Below are 26,411 nucleotides of genomic sequence, written 5' to 3'. Positions count from 1 at the left end.
CCCCTCGCCGCGCACGCCGCTTCCCGCTGCCGCCCGCGCCTGCTCCGGGAGGAAGAGGGGCGGCGGCGGCGGGCGGCCGAGAGGGACACGCCTTTCAGCCTCCCCGGCCCGGCCCCCGGGCCCCGCCGCCCACCGCGGGCGCGGCGCAGCGCAGCGCGGCCGCCGCCGCCCCGCCATGAGCCGGAGGTAGCGGCGGCGGCGCCTTCCGCAGCCGCCGCCGCCCGCCCGCCCCTCCGCGGCGGCGGCCGGGCCCGCGATGCCGAACCAGAAGGGCGGCAAGGGCAAGAAGAACAAGCGCGCCAACAGCAGCGGCGACGAGCAGGAGAACGGGGCGGCGGCGGGCGGCGGAGCCGCGGCTGCGGCGGGTGGCGGCGCCGCGGGGGGCGGCGGAGCCGGAGCGGCGGCCGCGGGCGGCGGCGGCGGAGCGGGCGGAGGAGCGGGCGGCGCGGCGGCCGCGGGCGGCTCGGCGCCCGGGGACGGCAAGAGCGGTGAGCGGCGGGCCGGGCCCCGCGGCCTCCCGCGGTGGCGCAGGCGGCGGCGGGGAGCGGAGGGCGGCGCGGGGGACGCGCCCGGAGGGACGGGGCGTGCGGGCGGGTGCCCGGAGCGCCGGGCGGTCTCGCCTGGGCCCTGCGCGGCTGCCGCCGGCGGGATCTCCCCGAGACGCCCGGTGACCCGCCCGGTGACCCGCCGGGGGCCGCGCGGCGGCGGTGCCGGGAGCGGCGGGAGCCCGCGGTGCGTGCCCTGGCTGCGGGCGGCCCGGGGCTGAGCGCATCCCCGGCGGGCGGGCAGCGCGGCGCTCGCCGGCGGCCGCTGGTTCGGAGCTCCGTTGAAAAACCCCCGCGTTATTCCGTCACGATTAAAAATGGAGTCCTGCCTTTCGGTCAGTTTTGTTTGCCGTTGTACAGCAGTTGGGTTTGGCAGGTTATCGTGTTCACTTCGCATCAACCATTTTATGCTGCCTTTGGTCGGTGGGTTGGATTTTGTTTAGGAGCGGTTTTGGTAAGGTGGTGTCTTGCAGAAACTTGCATTGCTATTCATGTTTGTTTTGCAAAAGGATGTGTCAGGCTAAAAGTAAAGGCAGGTAAAGCTTTTATTACAGTTTTGCTAAGCCAAGAAATCCCACCTCTTGGGTCTGCAGCTAGGTTTACAAACTGCTGTGCAGAGTCCCTACTCTTCACTTTTTTCCACTCCCGAGTTGTATTTCAGCTTTTTACTCTCCATGCTTTCCAAAAAGTGGGAGTGTGGCTACAACTGGTGTTAGGATTCGTGGTGGTAGTTTTGCCTGCTGTTGTTAGAAAGGCAATTCTGAGTTTCCTAGTTTGGTTTTCAAGACGTCTGATTCCCATGTATTATTTAATGGAAACTTTTCCTTGGAAATATTATCAATTAATTACAAATCACTTTAGCTGACAAGGTCCTTGCCAGACTGCTTTTGTAAGAATATTACTCCAGAGAATCATGGAGAATTATTAGAATTTCCTTTTTTTTTTTTTCTTTTTTTTTTTTTTTTTTTTTTTTTTTTTCCTATTTGCTTTAAGTGAGTGAACAGGGGGCAAAAAAGAGAGAGGTTAGCAGGAGTTAGAATTTTGCTAGAGTATTTTTTATCCTGACTTGAGTATGGTAATGTAATACATCCAACATCCAGATTTCAGGTGGTGTCTTATACACTGGCTTTTCTTTGGATGGGGAGAAGCAATGTTGGGAATTTTTGTTTTGCTCATGCACAAGTGGCAGCTGTGGTGTGTTTCTGGTGTGGCAGTGTTGCCTGTGGATGGTGGGGTGGTGCTCCATCTGCAGATGCCTCAGGAGGTGATGCCAGTGGACGCTGGTAGTGGTACAGCGTGTTAGCCACCAGGTTATCAGCCTTCTTCACCTGTAAGGCTGTGTCCCACATGCTTGTCAATTGTGTTATATGTGTTATATGACATATGTGACATATGACAGAGCCTGTGCTGGCCAGCTTCCTCAGAAGTTGAGGCTGCCTTTCTGACGTCTAACCTGAGGTGCTCCTTTTTTCTCTCTCTCCCTGCTTCCATGTGACTTCAGTGGTCAGAAACATCCCTTGACTCTTTCACCAAATTCTTTACTTCCTCTTTTTTTACCCTCACCTCGGAGCTGCAACCTTGGCTTGAACATCTGCTGTATGGTGCCTAGTATGCACACCTGATCTTTGCCTTGACAGGATCATTGAATCTCATCATACCTTTCTTTTCTAATAATCATAGAGGCTGGAGGGGTAGATGTGGTTGCTAGTTTCATTTTTCATTGGCTACTGCCCATCACATAATCCTGAGCTGTAAGCTTCGTAAATTGTATTCTCACTGGTAAGTGCTAGTTCAGGTTGTGCTGCAGAATTGGAAATCTGGCTCATGTGCAGGGAAAAGATTAGACAATGATAACTGATTCCCTCAAGTCTTCAAACCAGATGAATCTGAAATGCAGCTCTGTAGTGTAGACATGGCCCTGGAGGCAGCTAGCCCATTACTAGGCATTTGTAAGAGGCTCTGCACTTGGGGGCTGCTTGATCACTAAGCAGTTTAAGGAGGATGTGGCCTGCTGCGGTGAGTGGTGGGGTTAATAGAGTTCTGCTGTGCACAGTCAACTCTTGACTGTTTGTGGGAGACTGTCTGGGTTTTGGATTGAGTCTGCTGGGTTGCAGGAAGCTCCTGGCTGTGCTGTTTTTGGACCATGCAGCTGCACGCTGTGGCTCGTGCTGTCCAGCCTCAGTGGTCCTGTGAGACCCTGGGCACGCTCTTCTCTTCTGCATTGTCACCGTAGTATTTCTGCATGTCACCACCGATGCTCTAGTGTCATCCGTGTGTGTCTGGTACCACTGCTCTCCTACTGCACTGTACCCTGGAAAAGCAGTGCACGATCATAATGACATAACCTGCTTTAATGACATAACCTGCTTTCTTTCATTAATGTCACAAGACAGAAGTGTGCAGAGATGAAAGCAGCAGATTTAACAGTTGCAAATGTCTGTGCAGACCTTGACTTTGCACTGATATCAGTATGATGGTCTAACTATACAGTCACATCAGACCCTGCTTCACTCATGAAGTGATAGTGATTGAGATATGTGTTTTTTAAGTCTTCACAGTTTGTTGTGTGGTCCATATACTGTTTCTGCCCCTCATCCATATGGCATCATGAAAGAGAATTTTACATTTCCTCTGGGTTTCTCTGTGCAGCACTGAGTAGCTATGCCATGTGATTGGAAATTGCCATTACAGCATCCTTTTAATGTGGGAAGTTCTTCTTCACTTCTACATTTTGATAAATATTGTCTCACTCCCTGCATCATTTTCCCTTTAAACAATCAGTCAGCTTTGGGCGTGATTACTGAGAAATGTGAGCAGACTTTTCTCCTGCCCCAAGAGGGCATTTGTTTATGTTTTTTTTGGTGGTGTTTCAATTTTTGTGTGTTCAGAACTCAGATTGTGCTTGGAGGGTTCTAGACTCCCACAGAGGAATTGGGAAGGCAGAGAGCATAACTACTGACCAGATGTGGTGGCTTTTCTCACCTTGCACTCTCATTTTCCCAGCAGGTATTGGGATGATGCCTACAAGGGGAATTCACATTCTCTGGCTGTGTCCTCCATTCCTATCTCTTCCATTAGAGCCCATGATAGATTAATCTTTCCTGATCAAAGTGCATCTGTTTTCTGCATAAGTGATGTACAGGTCATGGAGAGGGAGTTATGGGATGTGGGTGGACTAGTTTAACAATATCACATTTCTTAGATTACCTGTCTTCAGAATGATTAAATGATGTTTCTAAAACAATTTTAATATTCTAATTTTCTAGCTAGTTTTCTGGGTTACTTTTCATAAAATCTGAGCTGTTATCATGTAAAACTATAACTGCATGGGATTTTGCACTTACCCTGTTGATGGCAGTAGTCTTCATCTGCAGACATAAATGAGTGTAATATTTTGTGGATACTTTGCCCCAGTCATCAGAAGAGGAACATGCACAGGGTTTACTTTTAGATCTGGAACAAATTCCTATTCTGTTTCTGCTTTGCTGAGGCTGGACACTTTCGGACTCTCTGCTTCAGCTGTTTTTTATCCCTTTATCCTCTAAATGTCTTGCTCTAGTCTTGACACACAGTTGTTTCTGACCCTAATATTCCTTATTCTGTCAATTTTCTTTGCCTTGTTTCCATTCTTAATCTCACTGTCCAGTAGAGCTGAGCTCTCTTCTTTGGCTTGGTCGTCTCTATCTTAAGATCTTGCTGCTTCATCCCCTTGTCACTCTGTTCACTCCAGCACTGGTGCTGTGAGAAGACTAGAGAAAAGAAATAGCTGTGTCGCCTTAGCTGTGCTTTTTTCCTTTAGCATGGAATTCATTAAAGCCAGCCAAATTAAACTAAAAGAAACCCCACAACATAACTGTCTCTAAATCTCTGTCCTACAGTGTACTGGCCAATTGTTTTAAGATTTTTTTTTCTTTCTCCCCTTGCCATAAGTGAGTCCTTAAACTGCTCAAGTGGCAGAGCTGGTGAGTTGGTGGGTTACCAGGATGAGCTGCTGGCAGATTTGTGTGCTTTTGAACACTTCATTTGCGTTTCACAAATTTGTAAGACCTGATCTACTTTCAAATAAAAATGCTAATGTAGGAAAAGTGTTTGGAGAGGGAAATCAGCACAACAGTGACTAATGTGTTGAACACTGTGACTAGCCAACAATTATGATTTACCAAAAAAATATAATTATATCCTGGATGTAGGATAGTTAAAGAGGGACAGAAAATTCATCAATGCAACGTTTAATTTAAAAATGTACTTTCAGAGAATTAATTGTTGTAGTATTTAAGCCTGGATTAATATTTTCTGTCAAATGTTCCCTGCTCCATATAACATCCAGTTCCAGTTTGGCACTCTAGTGATGTTCAGTATTGGCACCTTCTGATTATTTAGCCTAAGGGAGTCCCATTGGTATCAGTGAGACCACCTGGAAAATTAAGTTTCTGTTCTGTTGCAGTGACTACAAAATTTAATACCTAGTAATTTACTGAGGGAAAATAATTTTTCTCATAATACCATTGTGTTCTTCTAACTGCAGAAATCAATTGAATGCAAATTTCGCTGTCTCTATCAATGCAAATCAGGTTCAAAAGGACTTTTATGTTAGTTTTAGGATTTTTAAAACTATGCAATTACATGCTTTGGTAGCAAATGCAGTTCGTGTAGAGCAAATCTTTGCAAATGGAATCATGTTCATGGTGTTACTGAGTAAAAAAAATAAATTGTCCTTTCATGCAAGCGAGCCCACACCCATTTAAGTTTGGGTTTTTTAAATTATTTGCTGTCAAAATGGCTATCAGTGCCCTGACAGCATTCTGTGTTCATGTGATTAGTTATTGCTCAAGTGTTGTGCTTTCATAAGTAAGGTTTAGGTGTGATGTTTGCTCTGTTTCATACAAGGAAATACAGTTTTTGAACTGATTGCTCTGCTTTGTCTGTACCCATCGCATATCTTACTCCCAGTGATCTAACATGTAGTGACAAAATGATTTCTAGCCCTTGGAGACATTCATAAGTTTTCTTCAGCCTTGCTTGCAGCCTTGCATATTGAGACATCCTTTGATATTAAAGTACTGTCATGGCTGGCAGACATCCATCCTTCTCTGCTTTTCTTCCTGCTGCTTGTGTGAGGGAAAAACCTTGCATTCAGCTCAGAGTAAAGTACTACAGCTAATCTTCAAGGTGTCTAAATTGTAACAGGATTAGTAGGGCATGGGTTTTCTTTAAACTGTTTTGATAGAAATTCAAGTAATTTCAAAGAGGCCTCTTGAAGTAGTAATCTAGTCACTGGAGTGGGTAATTCCATTTTGAAAGCTTGTGGGATTTAGAGTGGAGTACTGGCATTTCCTGGTAGACGTTAGTGACATTTATCTTGGGAGCATTCACTTTAACCTTGATGTCTCTCTGTCTGTGTGGCACAGTCCGTGAGCCCTCCTTCCTGGGCCTGAGAGGGACATTGCTGCTGTTCCAGTCTCGGGTGCCTGCTGGGAGGGGAGGTGGCTGCAGCTGGAGCCTGGCTGTTGAGTGTGCCTGTCTCCAGGTGCTGCTGCCATGCCACTGTGGGAGCAGTGTCAGCTGAGGGCTCCGTGTGCCCCACGGTGCCAGAGATGGTCCTGGCAGGGCTGGTGCAGCGTGGCATCCATCACAGGGAGATGTCTGTGGGAGCCACAGCTCCACGTCAGCAGCTGCTCTCTTGAAGAGATGCTGGGTACTGCATCTCCTCTTTCCCACTCAGTTTCTACCGCCTTCTTTGCCTTTTGCATGGAAAATAAAATCCAGTCTGTCGCACTGAAACTTGGGAAGGATAGTCCAATGACACAAATATCCCTAGATTTGAGAATATAAGCAGTGCTGATACCACTTGATTCAACCTGCTTTCCTTTCTCTCTTGTCTTGTGCTTTTGGACTGGGTGTGGTGGCTAGCTGGCTCTGTCTGAGCGAGTCCAGCCTGCAGTGTTTACATCTGTGCTTGGCATTAGGGCATCTACTGCATGCCACTGTTATCTCCAGTTCCAGTGTGAGTTGGAGTTTGCCACTGAAAACTTGCTAGGACAGGTGCAGTAGAGTCTGCTTTAGTTATTATTAGAGTGACTTTATTGAAGCACCAAGGTTAGTTCTCTGTAGCAGTTGAAGTTTTTAAAAGCTCTTGGAAGGCTAAAGTGAGAGGATTTAAATGGTGCAAGTGCTTTTCTGTGGGGACAGTTCATGTGCAGACTAAGTAACAGCCAATGTTCAAAACACATAAAGGCCCACCAGTCTTGAGATAGTCATTAATCTCTGCATTCACTATGATAGCAGTCTTCAGAACAATCCACATGATGATGAGGAGTCTTCCTAGCTGGGACATCATTGCTCATGGCACAGAGAACCAGTTGTCTTCTGACCTGGTTAAACCAATTCAGAGTTCACTTGGGACTTTTGGGGGTGCATAGTTGTCCTGGTACTGATACAGGTAGTGGCTTAGGTCTGTTCTCTGGGGATATTTCCAGTTGGATTCAGGTGTTACAACACAAGCTAGGACAAGATTTCTCCTATACAGAGAAGGTCAGTGCATCCCAAGTAAAAGCCAAAGCCTTTGTTTATGATTGTTTTCTGTTTTTGACAACACATATTAAATGGAAAGAAGCTGGCAAAGATGGCTAGATGATAATTGTATAGATTATGGTGATTTCTTCAAGACCATATGAATTCTTATGTTGGGTTTCAGCAGTGTAGGCAGTAGGTTCAGCTTGGAGCGCAGATGGCTGTGTAAACAAGGCTACAAAATTATTGTGCACACGTAAGTGCCTTAGTTTGTGCAGTTTCAATCTTCATTTTCTGCCTTACTTCGGTGAGGTGATGGTTGAGCTGGGAGTGGGTGGTTGGATGAGAGCTGCAGATAACTATCACATGCTAGTTGTGATTTCATAAACAGGCGTTAGCTCAGACTGTACTGTTAGTTAGAAGGTGTAAATGTGGTAGGTATGAGTTAAGCCTTCATGATTTCTATGGTATTTTCCTGCTCCTCTGAAGATGCTAGGGTTTTTTAAATTTTTTATTTTTATTGTTAAGAAATTGCCTTGGAGGTCAAGTGTGAAGTTAGCATAAGTGAAGTGCATGGAGATGCTTCTAGCAGCCACTGAGCCATCTGGGAGTCCCATCATCTAATCTGAACCAGAGTTTAGGGGCTCCAAATTACCTGGAATCTTTTCTAGGGGAAGGTGATCACTTCATGTTACTACTCATGCAGAAGAAAGCCTGTGTTTACCAGTGTTTACCAGTTTTTACCAGTGTTTACCAGTGGTTTACCAGGTACTGCTGTCTTGTTTTCTTTCCCTTCTCTCCTGGACAATCCTCCTGGAAGCTTTTGTCTTGATCATTTGGCAAAGACTACCTAAGAAGTTTTGAGGAGATAGCAGTCATCATCTGTGAGTGTTACCAGTGTAAGCTCCGAGCCAAGCTGCTTTGAAGGACTTCTCTTACTGTTTGTCAGCTGTTATTTGTTCTTGTTGCTGCACTGAGGATCCAAGCCTGCCTTTTGGATCAACTTATGAAACATTTTTTGTTATTGCATTCTTCTGCTGCACTTAGGCTCTTAGGAAGGTGGCAGTCATTTCTGTATTGCTGTGTTATTTGTACTATTTAACTAGTTATGAGTATGACAATACCATTTGGTCACATCTTGGTAATCTTTGAAATATTAGATGATATTACAATGTTCAACAAAGCAAATACATCAGATGCTTAATTCAAGTTTTCTCTGTCTGTCTGTTTTGTTGTGATGGTGGTGGTTTATTTTCTACAGCTGCATTACAGTATTAGTGCAGTAATATTGTATGGCTTCAATTAAAATAAAGCTATGCTGATGGCAGAGGAAATTCAGAAGATTCATGCAGATGGTTGGTAGGGAGTGGCCTTCCCCAGGAGTGACTCAGCTCTGGTTCAGGCTGGCACAGTGGACAATTCCTAGCTGTGTAAGGTTGTGAAGAGAGCAGTGTTCACAGGAAAGCAGGGTAGAGGTTAAAGTGTTTGGTTTGAAAGGGATGTGTCCCACAGGAACCCTTCTCACTAGGTAATGTGCTGGCAGCTAGCGTGTCCTTGGCATAGATGAAGAGATGCTAGAGTAACAGTAGCGCCAGAGCAAGCCATAGCAAGTGTCTTGCAACCAGTCTGGTGTCAAGACCTTTTCCTTTTTTTGGGGATAATTTATTTTTCCAGATACACAACACTGCTGTTGCCTGACAGTTGTTTCAGATGACAGTAGGGCTGTCTCGTCCAGCCGCCACCACGCTTCCCTCTCCCTCTGCCCCCAGCCTCACATGTTTAACACCTCCCTTGTGTTTCACCAGGGATGGCAGATCTGTGCAGTGAGCTGAAACCTGTGCGACAAGTCAGGGAAATAATTATCTGTTTCTGTCCACTGACTGAAAAACTCTGGTGCTTAACACAATGGATAATGTGGGAGTGTAGCAGGGGAAGAGCGAATTTTGCTTTAGGCATCTACATTGAGGACTTGGAACAAATGGGAGCAGTCACGAAACTGAAGCCATGGAATCATTGCATTTGGCTTGCTGGGTGCATCTTTGGTTTTGTGATGGGTGGGTAAACAGAAGTAAACAACGTTCTCCTTAATATACTTTACCAGAGGGAAGTTCCTCGGGCAGCTGTTGTTCTGCTGCTTTCATTTGGGTCATAAAATGGAAGGATGGTCTTCATATACTGCCTTTCCTTTTTATTAAAAGGTAGAACCAGTTCACATGGGAGGATTTTCTTTGTTGGAAGAGGTATTTCTCAGATGTTCTGTTTCTATTCCTATTCCTGGCTTTTTTGGATGTTTATAAACGTGAACAGAAAAAATGAGAAAAAGCCAAACAAACCAATTCAGCTTCCTTGCAGTCTTCTGTCATGTTCTCATTTTTGAAAGAAAAGTTAATTTTTTGGTGGCTGTGTCAAACATAAACCACAACCTTGTTTAAACAGCGAGCTATCTTTGCACGAATGTACATGTGTGTGGAATATTGTATGTTATTTCTGTTTTAGAAGACACTTATTTACTGCTCTTTCCAACTATTTTCAAAATCACTGTTCCAAATCACTACAGAGGAATATGAGAAAACATTTTTTTTTAATGGGGAAACATAACATCTTGAAAGAAGCAGCACACGCTTGTAGTTGCAACTTGACAGCCTATGTTGAAGCTGTTCTGCTACAGAAAACTGCACATTGTCTTGTTTTGTTCTCTTAGGCTATGAAACACATCTTGAAACTGAGCGTTAAATAGAAATTCTTTTATCATTATTTTGGCATCCTTTTGAAAGGGGCTGCTGGGAAAATGGATGTTGCTCTGGTACCATGTAATCTTTCATTTTCCCTGAAGTTCAGTTTCATAGTTTTGGAAACCAGAAACTTGTTGAGCTGTTAGCTACTTGGAAGCAAATTATATCTACGAGACAAACCAGCTTGGGGCTATAGGTGTGAATGGGCAGTTTGGCCATGTCATTTCTGTTTACTTCCCATCATAATCTCTCTTGACAGTAATCATTAGCATGTCATCATAAAGCATTAGGACAATGATTCTAGCTCTCTAGCTCTGACTTTTTGAAGAACATCTCAAAATTTATTTCTAATTGTAGGAAGTACAAGGGCTTGATAACAAGAATTTTTAAAGTTTTGTAATGCTGAAAAAAAGTTCTGTCTCAATAAAATGGTGATTAGATAACTCAGACCACTTTCAAGGGTGTGAATTGATGGGAAGAGCTCTTCACATTACCTAAAATGTGGCTCCTATACTGATCTAAATACTCATTTTTCCTTCTAAGGCATATCTGTTGCCATGAACTGGGAAAATTGCACAATGTTAGCTATTTTCTGTTTCTCATTTATTCTTTATGCAGGAACATGTGGCATAGTTATGTTTGGCAGGAGAAGTCTGCAAGGGATGTTGGGTCCTCCACAGTCTGTTTTGTACAGATAATTTGAAATGTGTGGCAAACCAAATGTTGGCTTGAGGTTTTTATATGCTTTTCAGGTAGTGGAATTTTCTGCTTTCTTAAATACAGGAAAACTATAGAAATCAGTAGAACTTTCTACTGAGACAATTTAAATTAGCCATGATGGACTTCCCAGTTTCTGTATTTCTGTGGAAATACTGCAGCATTTTAATCAAGGCCTTCTCCAAACCAGCAGACTTGATAAAAGCAAATCTGTATCAGTGAAGTTAGGTGCTTTGACTAGCATGGCATAACCTGTGCTGTGGAGGGACAGGCAGAGAAACCTGTTTGTTTTCTGGAGTATTTCCTGTGCAGCTACAGTGACAGTAGTGAAATGCCAGGTGTGTCCCCAGAAGAGGTGAGGAGAGATCAGCTTCTTGTCTTAGCAATGATATTTTCCAAAGCAATCTCAGTGCCCCCATTTAAGAGTTCATTGGAGTCTTTTGCATGATGGATGGCGTTTGTTAATTCTGTTGCTGTCTTCCTGCTGCTCTAGACCTGCTTTTGCTGTGGTTTTTATGTGACCAGCCAATTCACACAGTGTAGATGGCAGATCAGATGAGGGAATGTGTACAAACTTTGCAGTCATCTAGTTATCTTAAATGTTGAAGAAGGTATCGCTGTCCAGGACTTGCAGCTTTGCCTTTTCTTGCCCTTAGTTCCACTGTGTGGGAAGTTCCTCAGGTAATTTGGCATCTGTAGGTTCTCGAGAAGAAACTGAAGATGTCGTCATTCCACAGTGCTTCCACTATCTGACTAGGAAAAGGGGAAAAAGGCTATTAAAAGTTGCCTTTATTTTAGCATCCCACTACATCATCATAATTAAGTAATTGCAGGCATATTCTGTGGAATACATGGGCTGTGGTGATGTTTTTTGTATTTCAATCACTTACTTTATTAATTTCGTTTTTTGTCCACATAGTGAAGGGTCTGTAAACTTCTCAGGGGGCTAGAGATCATATATTTTTGCATAGAAACTTAAAAACGTGTTCAAAGGCTAATCAAGGAAACTTTCCCTTTTTAGTCAGTTAACTATGGGTGAACAAGTATAGTGTCTATATTCAATTCCAGACTTGTCTGTGTAGTACTTTCTCAGCTGTCAGCTATAATTATACCTGCAACTGCTAGAACATTTACTCTCTGAAACACAGCGAGAGCATAAGTGGATTTTTGGCATGTTCTTTTTTTTTGCTGCCTTCTGGCAATGGTGGAAAGGAATATGTACCAAAATAGATGAATAAAGGAAATGCATAAGTGAGAATTGTTCATATTGGTGCCTCTGGTACCTCGCCTCACATATGACTTCTGACGATTTGTCTTTTGTGGCTTCAGTTTAACTGGCTTCTCTGAGGCCAGGTGCATAAGGATGCTGCAGTTGTGATCTGTGTTTTCACACCTTAAATATGATGAAAGAAAGACTGACAATGAAGAAAAGCTTTGCAGAGGTGCTTGCTGTGGTCATGGGACTTGAATTGAAGTCTGGGAGAAAGGGTGGGAGAACTCTCTGGTGAACTGACTGATTTTGTTTCAGTGCAGGTAAGTTATCACTCCAGCTCTTGACCAGCAACATTATAGTAAATAATAGCAACATTATACATAATAACACACAGTAAAAGAGTGGGGAAAAAATCAGTTGCTGGTAGCTAATAAATTGTTTTTTCTCAAAGACATCTCCAAACTTGCATGTTCTTAGAGAGCTTTTCAGAGACATGAGACAACCAATAACAAAATATTTGTCACATGTATAGAAGGAACTTCCAAAAAGTCTCTAGGAGAAAGAAGGCCTCTTGTTGTTCTCTCCAGTTTGGTAATTTGTTCTTAATGACTGAAAATTCCATATTTTGAAATGAAATTGGCTGCTGCTTCTTTTAAGGAAAGCTTTTGGGAATGTGTTTTGCTTGCAGTTTATAGGCCGCTCCCTAAAGGAAAGGTATTGCAGAAGAGCTCTTCTTGCAAGTGTGCCACTTCTGGCATTAGAAACAAAGAGGGAGAAGTTAAGTGAAGGACGTGACATCTTCCAGGAAACGGCTCAGGAAAGTTTTTCTGTGCTATTTGTGCCTCTTTCTCCAGTGTAAATTTTAAGAGCTACAATAATCTTGAATTTACTGAAGGTAGCCTTGAACATTTTTATTTTTTATTAGCCTTTTCCAAAAACTTGCTGGGAAAGGGTGGGAAAAGGTCCACTAGCACAGCAAAGATCTGTTGTAGAGCTTCTGATTTGTGTATTGCTGCTGTAGGACAGGTGATGATGGATAGTGTGTCTCTTACTGAGAGTCATTGTCAAAGTACATCTAGCAGCACAAAACCTCTCATTCTACTGCAAATTATGTTGTGTTATTTGTGCAAGCAGTGATAAGAATGGGATTAAAAACAATCCAACAGAGGGGTTTTTTACCTGCTCATCAGATAGAAATTTAAAGTCCTAAGGGAAAAAGCCAGTCATGGCAGTCTCTGTCCTCAAGGCTCTGTGAACCTCTGCATAAGTCCTGGGACTCTGGCTGAGACTTCAAGGGAACTTGAGGAAGCTGATGGTTGTGGATTAGATAGGGTGAGGCAGCACTTGACCATGGAAGACCCTGAAGAAGCTTGATAATATTTGAAAGCAGCCATACAGAGGTTGCAAACCCTTAGAGCCCTGTTGGAGCAGTACTTTTTGATAAGGTGGAAAATTGAGTAAGTATCTGTGGTGGGAGTCAAGCTGCTACAGCATCTAAAAAGATTTTATAGGAACTCCTAGAAAATTTCCAGTCCCTTTTGAGCCTCCCAGCTGCAACAGAGCAGCCAGCAGTGGGAGTCATACGTAGTCTGTGGTACTTTGGTGAGGAGCTGGAAAATGTCTTTGGTTCATAAATGCAGAACATCGTATTGCATTTTTTGTGTAGAAGCTAATATTGTTGCTATGAGATAATTGAAGTAAACTGTTCTTTGCTCAAGGATATAGCAAAGATGCTACTTTGCTGATAAAACACCATGTTGCATTTGGATTTTTTCACCTGTCTTTGCTGCAGAACTATTTGGTTTGTAAAATTTAGTTATCCAGAAGGTCAGTGGTGGTGATGTAGTCTGTATTGCCTAGGCAATGTAATGAAGGTCCTCTTTTCTGTACTGAGAATGTAAGCTCTTTGTCTTGCTTTTCAAAGTTCTCTGCTTCCTCCTTCTCTCCCTAGCTGTTGTCTCTTGCTCACTCCCAAAGAAAAGATCTATTCCTGGCTCTCCCCATGACTGTGAAGCTGGGCTTACTTGCTTACTTACTTGCATTGCTTAGTTGTTTTTCAAACAGGCAGCTCTGTGTGTTCTCCCCATGTTGCCTCTCAGGCTTCAAAGTCCTCCAGAAACATTCACAATGCTTTCTCCTTGCTTCTGAAGGCTTTGCAACGGTATCCACAAATACTTGAAGAGAGCTAATGCTTCTGAGATGCTTTGGTTTTGAATATTAAATAGAAAGTTGGTATCATTTTGTTTCTTTATTCGTGCATTTCCTTAACTCCTTTCACATGCTTATCTCTTTTTGGCAAATACTGTTTTTTGCACTGACCCCGAGCTAGTGCTTGTGGCCCTTTAGTAATACAGGTTGTTAGTAAGAGCTTGCATGTGTTTGTCACAGCATTTAAAGAAAGTAGTGCAATAAATGGGCCATTAAGTTATTCATGTATCTGTTTTACCTTCCACAGAAGCCCCTTGTGCTACTCCACTGATCTGTAGCTTTGGAAGGCCGGTGGACCTGGAGAAGGATGACTACCAGAAGGTTATATGCAACAACGAGCATTGTCCCTACAGCACCTGGATGCACCTTCAGTGCTTCTACGAGTGGGAGAGCAGCATCCTCGTCCAGTTCAATTGCATTGGCAGGGCCAGGAGTTGGAACGAGAAGCAGTGTCGCCAAAACATGTGGACCAAGAAGGGATACGACCTGGCTTTTCGGTTTTGCTCCTGTCGGTGTGGGCAGGGTCATTTGAAGAAGGACACGGACTGGTACCAGGTGAAGCGAATGCAGGATGACAAGAAGAAAAAATCGGTGTTGGAGAAGAGTACGGGCAGGTCCGTGGCAGAGTCAGCGGAGGAGGCCAAGAAAGGCAGGCCGGCCAACAAGCCACAGAAAGGCTTGAGTAATGACCTGCAGCGAAGGCACTCCATGGACAGGCAGAACTCCCAGGAGAAGGGTGTCATGGGTGGCAGCTACGCCGTTCGCTCCCCTTGTGTCTCTCCTGGCCAGTCCCCACCCACCGGCTACTCTATCCTGGCCCCCACGCATTTCAGCGGCCCTCGTTCCTCGCGGTACTTGGGAGAGTTTCTGAAGAACGCCATTCACCTGGAACCCCACAAGAAGAGCATGGCCGGGGGGGGCATGTTCAGGAATGCACATTTTGATTACGGGACAGCCGGCTTGCAGGCACACAGATCAGGACACTTCGATACCCCCGTGCAGTTCCTGAGAAGGCTCGATCTGTCTGAGCTGCTCACTCACATCCCCAGGCACAAATTGAATACTTTCCACGTGCGGATGGAAGACGATGCCCAGGTGGGCCAAGGGGAGGACCTGCGGAAGTTCATCCTTGCTGCTCTGAGTGCCAGCCACAGGAACGTTGTAAACTGTGCTCTGTGCCACAGGGCGCTGCCAGTGTTTGAACAGTTTCCGCTGGTGGACGGGACCCTGTTCCTTAGCCCATCGAGACACGATGAGATTGAGTATGATGTTCCCTGTCACCTTCAAGGTACAGGTTGTCTGTCAGTCATGCTGGGTTTCATTAAATGATGGAACTGCTTTCTGTGCCCTGTCCCTGCCATTAGAGATTTTCATCCCGATTCCGTGTTTTTAAGCAGTTTTGTAAAGCTTTAAGTAATGTCCAAAATACTCATGTGGATCAGATTGAAACACTAGAAATAATTACAAAAAGATGCCGTATAGAAAGATCCATGCCTTGTGTTTGGGCTTACAAATAAGCAAGTTCTGGTCCGATTTCTAGGTAGACCATGGGAAGGTTTTCCAGCCAGTCTGCTCTGGAGCAAATGCATGCTCATTTATCTCTTGGGAACTTTACTCCAAGATGCACATCAACCTTTTAAACAACCTTTTCAATTTAAGTGTGCTTTGCTGCAGCCTGGGTGAAAGTTGTATTTGTACCACTGATGAGGATGAGGTATGTCTGTACCTCTCATCTGCTTTCAGACTAGAGAGTATCAGTTTTGTTTCATAGTGAAGTATTATTTCTTAAGCATTGAAAAGGCTGTAGTCTGGCCTGTGTTACCACAGACCTCGAGAGTTTGTATCTGTCAAGAGTAAGCTTTTAATATGATGTTTTCAAGCACCAGTGAAGGTTTTAGACTTCCAAATTTTCATGTGCTTGAGCTGTGTCTTGATTGTATCCTGTCTCTCAGATGAGTTGAGACTATAGCACATGGTTCTTTATTCCTCCTAGAGAAACAAATGAATGTGGGCCAGCATGAGCTTTAGCTCTTCCTGAAAGCTGTGGCTCAAACTTAAATGATCAGGGTGGTGCATAGCTGAACGTGCCTGTCCTGCAGCCTGCTGGCAGCCAGCATGGCTAAAATAAGTCAGAGAAAGAGTTCCTGGTCTCGTGATCAAAAAGCATAGAATTGTATGTTGAAAAGTATATTGGTAGAGGATTAACCAGAGGTATCTTAACATTAAAGATTCTCACCTTTCAATAAAAAGCATTGTATCCCATGCATGGTCATAATGTGTTATGTAACATACCTTTGCTCAGTAAACTTTGTATTTTGTTTTTTTCCTTTCCTTAAATCACTATGCACTAAGTCACTAAACTGTATTCATGCTAATATTATTGTTCTGTCTTGCCTAATGTACTTTAAGGAGAAAAAGCAATAGGCAAATGTACAAGCCAGAAAAGTTCCAGGATAAACAAAATATGCATACATATAGTGAGATAACTGTGCTTATTTGCTTTGGTGGGGAGTTACACAATGTGATTTTATCAGTGCAAAAAGCTGATTTAGTAATAGTGAAACTCATTATAGTTTGTTAACATTTGCCACTAAGAATGAAACTGTGAAATTACTTTTTTTACCTTAATTATTTCTTAACTATTGGATGATATATCTTAAAAACTTGTTCAGACAAGTTGCTGTGAATAATTGTTAAAATTTTTGCTTCTTTGTCCTGGGTAAAATAGTTTATTACCAGAAGTACTCTTTGAAATGAAATTAAGCTGCAAGATGCTGTTCCAGGGTGGTTTTTTTTCAGCACAGGAAATAATTTACTTCAGGCATTTTTGAGATACTAGGTGCATCATTTCCTATACAAAAAGCATCCTGAAAATTAAGTGGTGGGGAATGTAGTATTTTAAAGTGCAGAAACAGTGCAGAACTTCAGATGGGGAAAGTTATTTATCTTCCAGCTCAACACAACTTCTGTGCATGGAGTTTTTTGAACATCACCCATTTCAAGTGTTCACTTCAGGAACAGAGCTTATATTATAAGGAATAGAGCTAACTATATATATTATATGTATTTTATATACACTTTGATTTCATCCCATCAGGTTTTCTAGAGCTGAAAATGCCAGTGTAGAATAACTCAGTTTTTGCCAGCTCACACTAGTTAAGTGCATTTTGTATCTATATTTTAAGAAGAGTCTATTTTTTCTTATTTTTCTGAATTAGTTGGCTTAAAAACCAAAATAAGTAAAAACACAGACTGTTAATTTCAGAAGTGTCTGATATAGACTAATTGTAAATTGTAAATATTTCAATCCCATTTTTGTAGAAGAATTACAAGATGTGTGTCTGTTGAATTACAGTTTGGGATGTGTTCAGTGCTTTGATGCTAAAGGGCACGAATTGAATCCAGGGTGAGCACATGTTAAACATAATCCTGTTTTGTGGCTGATCTGTAACTTCACTACTGCTTAGCTCTGTCTCACATAACAGTGCAAAATCTGGTATGCTACAGGATTAGTACTCGGTGTCAGGCCACCTCTAATAGCCAACTATTAAATTGCAAATCAGTTTAATCACTGAGTCAGGCATAGTCTGGGTTCCAGATCTGTATAATTTATGTAGGAATTTTTGGGTTTTTTGTGAAAGTCAGTCTCAGATTTTGCATTGGTCACATGTACGTAGTGAAAATATTTGATTTCCATGTCTGAGCCACTTGTTTTTGTGGAAATAAGTGTAACTTGGGTTGACTCCAGAAAGTCATTCTGCATGCAGAGCAAAAGGTCATGATAGAGCTCAATATATTCTTAATTCTGAGTGGTATATAAAAGTCTGTATGTGCAATACAAATATAAATATAATTCTTGTTAATGAGCAGTCAGAAGAAAGTACCTGAAAAAAATTTGCTCTTCTGACTGTTGCTTTTTTTCTATGGAGACTATTAGGTCCTTAATTCCCTCTTTGCTGGAAGATACTGGCAAGTTGTTAAATGAATCTGTACCAAGCTTGCTAAATAAGCTTCAGCACTTCTCCACTTCTTCTGTCAGGTGGGGATGCTGCTAGGGCAATATTCTGGTTTTGGAAACACAGCAGCTGATATTACAGCTTAACCTGGCATCTCTTCTTGGAGGTTTAGCAATTCGTTTTGCAAAATATTTTGCTAAGACCTACCAGCAAATGATGTAAGGGAGAGTGGGCAGGGTGATGACTAATTCCTGAGTTCTGCATAGCTTCAGTTGAGCCCTGTGTATTTCCTGTAGAGAGGCACTTTTTACTTTGTCATTCACTCTTTATAAAGAAAAAAAAAAAAATAAGATGTGATTTGTATCACTAAAGGTCAGATACCACATTGCAGAAAATGTCTATTTTAATCTTCTCTTTTCATCTCCCTAAGATGTGTCTTTTCTGTCCACAGGAAGGCTTATGCACCTCTATGCTGTTTGTGTAGACTGCTTAGAAGGGGTTCACAAAATTATCTGCATTAAGTGCAAGTCCCGATGGGATGGCAGCTGGCATCAGCTGGGAACCATGTATACCTACGATATTCTGGCAGCATCTCCCTGTTGTCAGGTTAGTACCAAACATAAGTAAGACTCCACACAAGGTGAAATTCCAACTGGTTAGATAAAGTCAAGGCTGTGTATCTCTTCTCCCTTTCGTCCTTCCATCATTTTTCCAGCCTGTACCTCTGAGTGCAATACAAGAGGGCTGATGGGTCTCTGTCCTTTTGTCTTAGTAGGTACATTCCTTAAGAGGACTTTAGCTAGGCTAAAGTCTTTGGTTAAGGGTCACTGGTTAATACACTTAACATTTTTGAATAAAGCCCCCTTTAAATATATTGGTAATTAAATCTGATGCTTCATCACTGGCATCACTAGTGTCAGGTCCAGTTCCTGCAAATGTTTCATGTTTCCAGGGTTTTATGGTTCATAAGCTGTGTTTTACCACAATTGTAGCAAAAAGGTGCCAAGGGAACAGAAAGGTCCAAAGTGTCTTTGTTCTTGGAGATGACTCAGCTCTCCTTAGTCTTTGTTGTGGCTGACCCTGGTGATGGTACTCACCCACCACAGCCTGAAGCAACTTTGTGTTCATTAAATACTTAGCTGAGAGAGGAAGATCCAAGGCCTGGGGCTACTCCAGAGTAGACTCTGTGCCTGAGACAGCAGGTTGTTTGAATGCCAGAGAACAATTGTCCATGTGCAGACAGAGCACTTTGCTGTGCAGGTAGCGGTAGACAGCTGTGAAGAAACCATCTGTCTGGGAATGACTCATTGCTCTGCTCCAGATGCTCAGACACACAGGTGGTGGTAGTAGGTCAGGACAGGAGCCTTGCAGAGATGCAGGCATTCAAGCTGGGATCTCTTCATGGTAGTGGATATACTTTAAAGCCATCAGAAATACCATTTTGTCAATATGCAAAATTTGAGTTTATTTTAAATTTAATGTATTTACCAAAATGCGTTGCTCAAAAGACAAGTGATATTGCTGCTGCTGGTTAAGGTGACATTGGTAGCAATTATAACTACAAACTCATATGTTACCTCCAAATTTAGTGTCTCTTGAGGCTGTAACTTTTTTATTTTTAAATAGGAACTTTTAAAGAAAGCACTGATACTGAGTTGCTACCTTTGTAAAAGTCAGCAGCTTTAAATGTGAATAGCTTCTCTTGAATGTGCAAGAAAAGATTTAAGAGCTCATTATACAAGAACCTTAATTACATGATTAATGGACAGTGTGACACTAGATGGTATAAGAACTGACTGTAAAAGCATTAGCTGCACTGACTGTGATTGCCAGATAATAAGCATTATTGTTTCACCATGATTGTTAGAGATAATTCTGTGCATGCAGAAGAATGACATTTAAATATGGTATATACTGTAATTCCAAATTGCCTTTCTGGATTTATTTTGAATAATTTAATGCCTTACTTCAAAATATTTAATTCTACATCTCAAATTTGCATGCAGAAATCTGAGCTGCAGCCACTGTCAGATTGCTAACTCTTAGCTGATGTGCTGGACAGTAATAAAGGAGAAAGCATTTTGGTTAAGAATTCCATAAAAATTCATAACCTAGTAGATTGTATTTCTTAAAATTTCTGCTTTTCAAGCAGAGCAGATAGCAGTGAAGATGTTGGATTTGTTTCTTTTTGAGTCTGATCTCAACAGGCATATTACTTGAATAATTTCTTCCTCTCTTCATCCAGGAAAATCCCTTAAATCAAGATGGCCTAGACAATGCTTTTTGTTCTTTTCAGTGGAGAGCTGAAGCTTTCATTAGTGTACTGGGCTGTGAGGTTAAACTGTGCTGCAGCTCAGGCCCTTGCTGCTCATTTGCCACCTTTACTCTTTAACTTCTTTACAGTCTCAAATCCTTTCTGCTTCTCTTGAGTATTCCAACAGGCTTGCTGAGCTTTCATGCTGCCTGTTGCTTTCTTTGTATCAGATGGGCTGTGTTTCTCAGCTAGATTTCTTCTGAAGTCTCACTTTTTTGTAACAGCTGAATATTAATAGCTCTGTGCATCCTCACCTATGACCTTGAATTATTTCTCATATCCACCCCTTTAATTTTGCTTCTTTCTCAGTTGGATTTTGTAGAATAGTTTGTGTGTTGAAATGATGTTTAGTTTGTATAACCTGATATGTACTATAAATGTTTAAACAGACACTTAAACTGACACAATACCGTGTTGTGCTGATAAAGTAGATCAAGTTATACATTCGTTAAGACAAAAGATTAAAATCCTAGTATATTCCACAGACAGATGATGTTCAAATGTCAGCCTAAACAGTTGAATTGCATGGCACAAATATGAAATTTCTCTCTTTGCTTCGATACTTCATTAATGATTTATTGAGACACCACTTCCTGTGCTGGGAAATGAGGGATTGATTCAGAGACTGAGCAGCACCAAACAAGCCTTGATACTCTCTACCTTCTATCAGTCAGAGTGGGAGGTGACCCACTCCCCAGAATTTGGTGGTGGTCTTTAATCTGAAAGGCATGGTGTATGCCTGCGAGTTCCCAGTCCAGGTGAGGAATGTCCTTACCAGCACATCCCAAGTTTCCTGACTGACCCCTTCTCCTGCTGGGGAGGACAGGGATTGCCTCCGGCACCTACTTTTGCAGAGATGAGAAGCTGAGGGGAGTGTGGTTACTTCAAAAACATGTTTTTGTTTTTTTGTTTGTTTTTTCAGGCTCGTCTGAACTGTAAGCACTGTGGGAAGCCAGTGATAGACGTGCGGATTGGCATGCAGTATTTCTCTGAATACAGCAACGTCCAGCAGTGTCCTCACTGTGGAAATCTAGACTACCACTTCGTGAAGCCATTTTCTTCATTTAAAGTTTTGGAGGCTTATTGACGAAAGCTTTGCTTTAGTAATAGCTATTTTATGGGTATTTCAACTTTATTACATATCTTTTTATAGGATTCATTCTGTGATGAAATCTAATTTCTTTTCTAACTGAAAGAGCAGCTTCTTTGTCAGTGTACATATTAATATGTATATATACATGTTATTAAAACCAGAATCCTCCTGACAAGATCTCTGTGAAGGTTGGAGGCAAGCCAATTTAATGGCCTTTCAATATATCCCATGTATGGGGTAAAGTTCAGCTAAAAATGATTAGGGTTTATTTTTTGTATAGTTGTAATACAGTTTATAGGAAGGGTGTGGGGAGACATAAAGGACAAGAGAAGTATGTCCAGTTGGAAAATGGTTAATTGCATAGGGTTGTTCCTCCAGGTTGGTGGAAATGGGAAATCCAGGAAATCCTGAAAAGAAATTATTCTGATACTGTTGAATTCATTCAGCCTTTTGCATTGGTTCCCAGGGGTTCAGGAGCTGGCCCTATGTTGCCAGTCCCCTCAGCAGGCTTTCTTTCAGATTTCCCACGACTGGGGTAAACTAAGGTATCATGACAAGTGAATGTAAATGTGTGCCAGAAAATGCAATCTTGAATGAATTCTTTTGGCATCACGTCTTCCTGCCATGGGTGTTTGATGTGCATTGCCCTCACTGAGTCATAGTGCAGGCAATAGTGCTGCTTCCAACAGGGCTGTCATGTGCCCAACTGGTCATCTGCTCATACCAAACAAGCTGGAGATCTTAAAATGCTTTACTTAAAGGTGTTTCTTCACAGACATTTTAGGGAAGGAGCTGGCTGAGCTGAATGGGGATGTGATTGTATGTGCCTGCTGGGACTGAGGCTTTTGCTGCCCGCAGGCTTGTGTGGCTGGTGTGGAAGGAGAGCCATGGAGTGGGATCTGGGCCCTCAGACCTGTAGGAGCTGAGGTACTGAGTACAAAACATACATCACTTTTTAAAACAATTAATTGCTGCACCTTCGTCTTTCAAAATTGTGTTCTGTCTAGGATCTAAAAACAAGGAGATGTGTTAAGAAAGCAAACTTAGCATATTTACTTTCTACATGCCTCTGTGCTGTACATAATAGACTGCATTAAGCAGTGAATTTGTATCAGAGAGCTTGGCCCTGTAGACTCTGCAGTTGTTGTTTCTTGACTCCCATTTCTCCCTTCCTTAAATAAATTTTTTAAAATAGGTCATTAATCTTTTGCTTGGTTTCTCAAATCAGTTGAGATTTAAGGGACGTTTGGTTTTTTTGCTTTTCTCAGTAGTGTATTTATGAAGTATTTGTCCACTGGAGCAATGTGGGTTTTGTTTCTGTTTGTACATGGTAGGATTTTTTTTTCTTTCTTCTGAAATTATTTGTTTTTCCAAATTAGTCTTTTTAGAGTGTATCTTTTGAAACCACAGTCTTGAAAATGGCCCTGATAGTCTGCCACCCTGGGAAAGAAAACAAAAAAGTCATAAGCCAAAATAGTGGTTTTTTTTCTATGTTGGGCTGACAATTACACTTTCTGCTGAATTATGAGGTTATTATGCACATAAACTCAAGGTGAATATCCATTTGTTAGTGTAACAATGCTGAGTTCAGAGTGAGTGCTTATGCTGGCACAGTTTGAGTGGCAATGTCCTTGGAGCCACCCGGCTCATGAGGCAGTGCTGAGCAGCTGTGTTAGCAGGCTGTGGTCACCTGCAGTGGTGCTCCTCCACTGGGAGAATTCCTGGGCTTGGTTTTGGGTCTGGAGCACGTTCTTGGGGTTTTGTGCAGCTGTCCCATTTGCAACAGTTTTGGGAAAACCTTTTTCTTCTTCTGGGAGAATTATGGGAAAGACTTTGAGAGATTTCTGACACTGTCCTTTCATGGCAACCACACCAAGCCCAGCTGCTGTGGGACCAGCACTGCATCCATTGTCCTTAGGAGCAGGACCTGGCCTGGGCATACCTGGGCTGGAAGAAGGTTTCTAGCAAATAAAACCTAATTAGCTGTGCAGTGTAGACTTCCCTTGTGAAGAGCAATCAAATTATAGTTTGGATTAACTCCTCCAGAAGGATGAGCCCTTCAGCTTTGATGGTGAGTGGAGCAACCTGTTGGAGTCAGGGTGCTGGCAGAGTTGGAGTTGTGTTGCCTGGCAGTACCGTGAGAGCCAGACCAGACAGAAAACAGTGGCTGTCACAGCAGCCTGAAATCACTCAGCAAAGAGAAAGCTCCTATAATTAAACAATTAAAGAGGGCATTTAAACATACATCTCTTACTGCAGATTCAGTCTTGAGTGCCAGTCGCATGTCATGAGTCTGGGGTGCCAGTACCCATAGGATACATGGCATTGTGTGCCCACTTTCTTGTGCAGTGGTGAGAGGAGGTGTCACTGTACAATGCACATGGTGGGGGACAAGTGGGATCTCGAGTTGTCCTAGATACTTTTTCGTTTGCTACCCTTAGAGCAGCTTAATTTATAATTCTGCCCTTTAAGTTCTTGGATGCCTCTCTACACCTGTATGTGTGACAATCAAAAATGAGTAAACATATGGAGCAAAGGAAGTAAGTGTATGAGAGATTGTATAATACATTCAAGTCAAAACGAGGAGTGGAGCAGACTGAGGAAATGGGAAAGGAAAAGCACATTTAAAGTCTTAACACTGACCAGGAATTACATACAAGTCTAAGAAAACAGTTCTTTGCCAGCTTTTCTATTTAATTCTCCTGTTACGTGAGTCTTACCTACTGCTTGAGGAAATGCCTATTTTCTTGTAATACATCTCTCAACTAGAGGCTAGCAGGACACATAGCACTGTAAAAATAATCCTCAGGCGAAACCAGCTGAGCTACAGAAAGATTCTTCTGTACTTTCACTCCAAAGTAAATTGCCCCTAAGTTGTAGAGGCTTTCACTGCTTCTTGTTGGCACTGAAAGCTGCTCTTGGGTTACTGCAAAATACTCAATTTTCTGTAACACAGATTCCAGTCAAGCAGTCAGCCCTCACCTTTGGCCATGAGTGTTTCTTGGGCTTTGCAGAAGTAGTAGTGCTAATGCAACTTCTTTGGGACCTAATGGCTACTTTGGAGGTTAAACTGGACCACAGTTGCTCTGCTTTCTGTCTTGACAAGCACTGGAAGTAGTCATGAGCTTACAAATGCATCATAAGGGAAATTGCCTCCCTAGCAAGGGAGCTGCTTGCTTTGCTTATTTGGCTAGTTTATTCTTCATTGCCTTTCATTTTTTTTCTGATGCTGTGTGTTCTTTTTAAGCTGGCTCATGATCAGATTAAGTTTGCCTGAAATATGTTTTGTAAATGAGAATGCAGCCCTCTGAATTTGGAGGTTCATTCTACTCTTAAGTGCACGATACTCCTTGTGATAGCAATAGGAGTTGCATGTGCAAATGCTTTTCTTTCCAGTAATTAACTCTCTTTTCCATAGGAGAGACTTGCATTTAGGTAGACTTTGTATTTTGGATGTGTAAAACTGATTTCATCCATCAGTAAGATGTCTACAAATAAATTTTGGTAACCATAACTAACAAAATGGACATTTTACATGCTGATGTGTAGTTTGATATCTATCAATGTGAACAGCCTGAAATTGTTGTTCTGTCTAATGCTGCAGAGTCATTAAAACTACAGTGTTTTATAGCCAGACCATAGACTATCCTATAGTCTATTTACATTAGCATCTCCAGTAATGAGCAGTATATTCATATTGAGTTTAATTGGAAAAATAAGGAATATTCCTACAAGGGAGGCATCTAGCCCTATATTTTTCTTTTTTCCACCCCCCCCCCCCATATATTCCTCATTTTGCTGTACCAAGTAACCAAGGACAAACATGTTGTAAGGCTACCGGTGAGAAAACCCCTTCAAAAATATACTTGTCCATAAAGGTTTCTTGTTGAGACATTCTTGGATTGCACTTTTGCAGGTGGAAGAATATGTACATAGCAAATGAATGTTGATGAAATTAAAATAATTGGTTATGATATCATTTATGTGTGTTGTTAGAGAATATTTTGTTGTGAGTTCTCTGTATTAAAAAGTAATAAATACCAGACAGCTAATGGTGTGGGTTCTTCTTTCCCCGTTCTCTGGAGTAGTTTCTTACACCTGCTCTTTCATAGAATTTTAGCAAACCTTGCTCCATCTGTTTATAGCATGATTCTTCAGCATTTATAGACTAGCACAGAGAAGTTCAGGAAGAATGCGAGTGATCAAGGCCATCAGGACATAAAAAAGGTAAAGCCAGTACTGGGAGGAGAGTGCCACAGTTCAGGAGGCAGGAGGTGGGATTTGGAGATTTGGAAACTGTCTGAAGAGCCCACTGTAGCTGTGCAGGTTTAATTTTGGAAGCAGATACTATGGCTTGTTATTCAAGATTTGAATAACCTTGAAACTGGCAACCTGTATGGTAATTGTGAAAAGCCTTCTGGATAACTGCTGCTTAAAATACGAGTATCTGCTCATGGGATGGGAATGTAAATAAGCTGCCGCGATTCCATATTGATATTTTGCTGAAAGGATCTTAGGTCATGGTTTAAGCCTAAAGCCACTGTGGGAAAACTAAATAAGAAGTAATATTTTGGACAGACTCTTCCCCTAGCATAATTACTGCAGTCTTTGGTACTGAGCACTAAACTGCAGAATTTCAGGTTTGATCTGCTGTGTTACTTTGTTGCTAAAAGAAACTGAGGAGCATTGTGAGAATGTGTAGAGGAAGGGAAAAGTCACAGAAATAAAAAACTTTTCAAGCTATTACATGATACAGTATGTAGTTAAAATAAGGGTGGCACAGGCAGATTGGGTTAGGAACATGCCTGGGCTTATTTTTCCTCTTGAAGGCATCCCTGATTGTGTCAGAGGAGGGGAATGAACTTTTCAGGCTGCATATGCGTGTGGGTGTGTGCACCTAAAAATACATGCCCAGGTTTCACACAGATACATTTGTATTTGATTTCTGTTCTGACAGTATTCTGTGAAACAATTTCTGTTCATTCTGAACCTGACCATATAAAACAAAACCTGCTCTCCAAAACAACTGCTACTGCAGTGTTTTGTCATTGGTACATGAATATTTTTTGGCCTTAAATATGTTTGTTAGACACTGAGCTTCCTTCATGTTTGCTTTTCATTCC

The 26,411-nt window shown here is 42.3% G+C and overlaps 1 protein-coding gene across 1 annotated transcript; it reads left to right on the top strand.

The window, feature by feature from the left end:
* Positions 1–25,335, top strand: HECA (hdc homolog, cell cycle regulator). The gene is made up of 4 exons (XM_079326091.1): positions 1–488; positions 14,173–15,213; positions 18,333–18,487; positions 21,118–25,335. Exons 1-4 carry the CDS (start codon positions 257–259, stop codon positions 21,280–21,282), a joined length of 1,593 nt encoding a protein of 530 aa, XP_079182217.1. The 5' UTR covers positions 1–256; the 3' UTR covers positions 21,283–25,335.
* Positions 25,336–26,411: the final 1,076 nt, after the last annotated feature.

Source organism: Erithacus rubecula, assembly GCF_903797595.1.
Source record: "Erithacus rubecula genome assembly, chromosome: 2".
NCBI classification, from domain to species: Eukaryota; Metazoa; Chordata; class Aves; order Passeriformes; family Muscicapidae; genus Erithacus; species Erithacus rubecula.
This window is presented reverse-complemented; position numbering and strand designations above follow the sequence as displayed.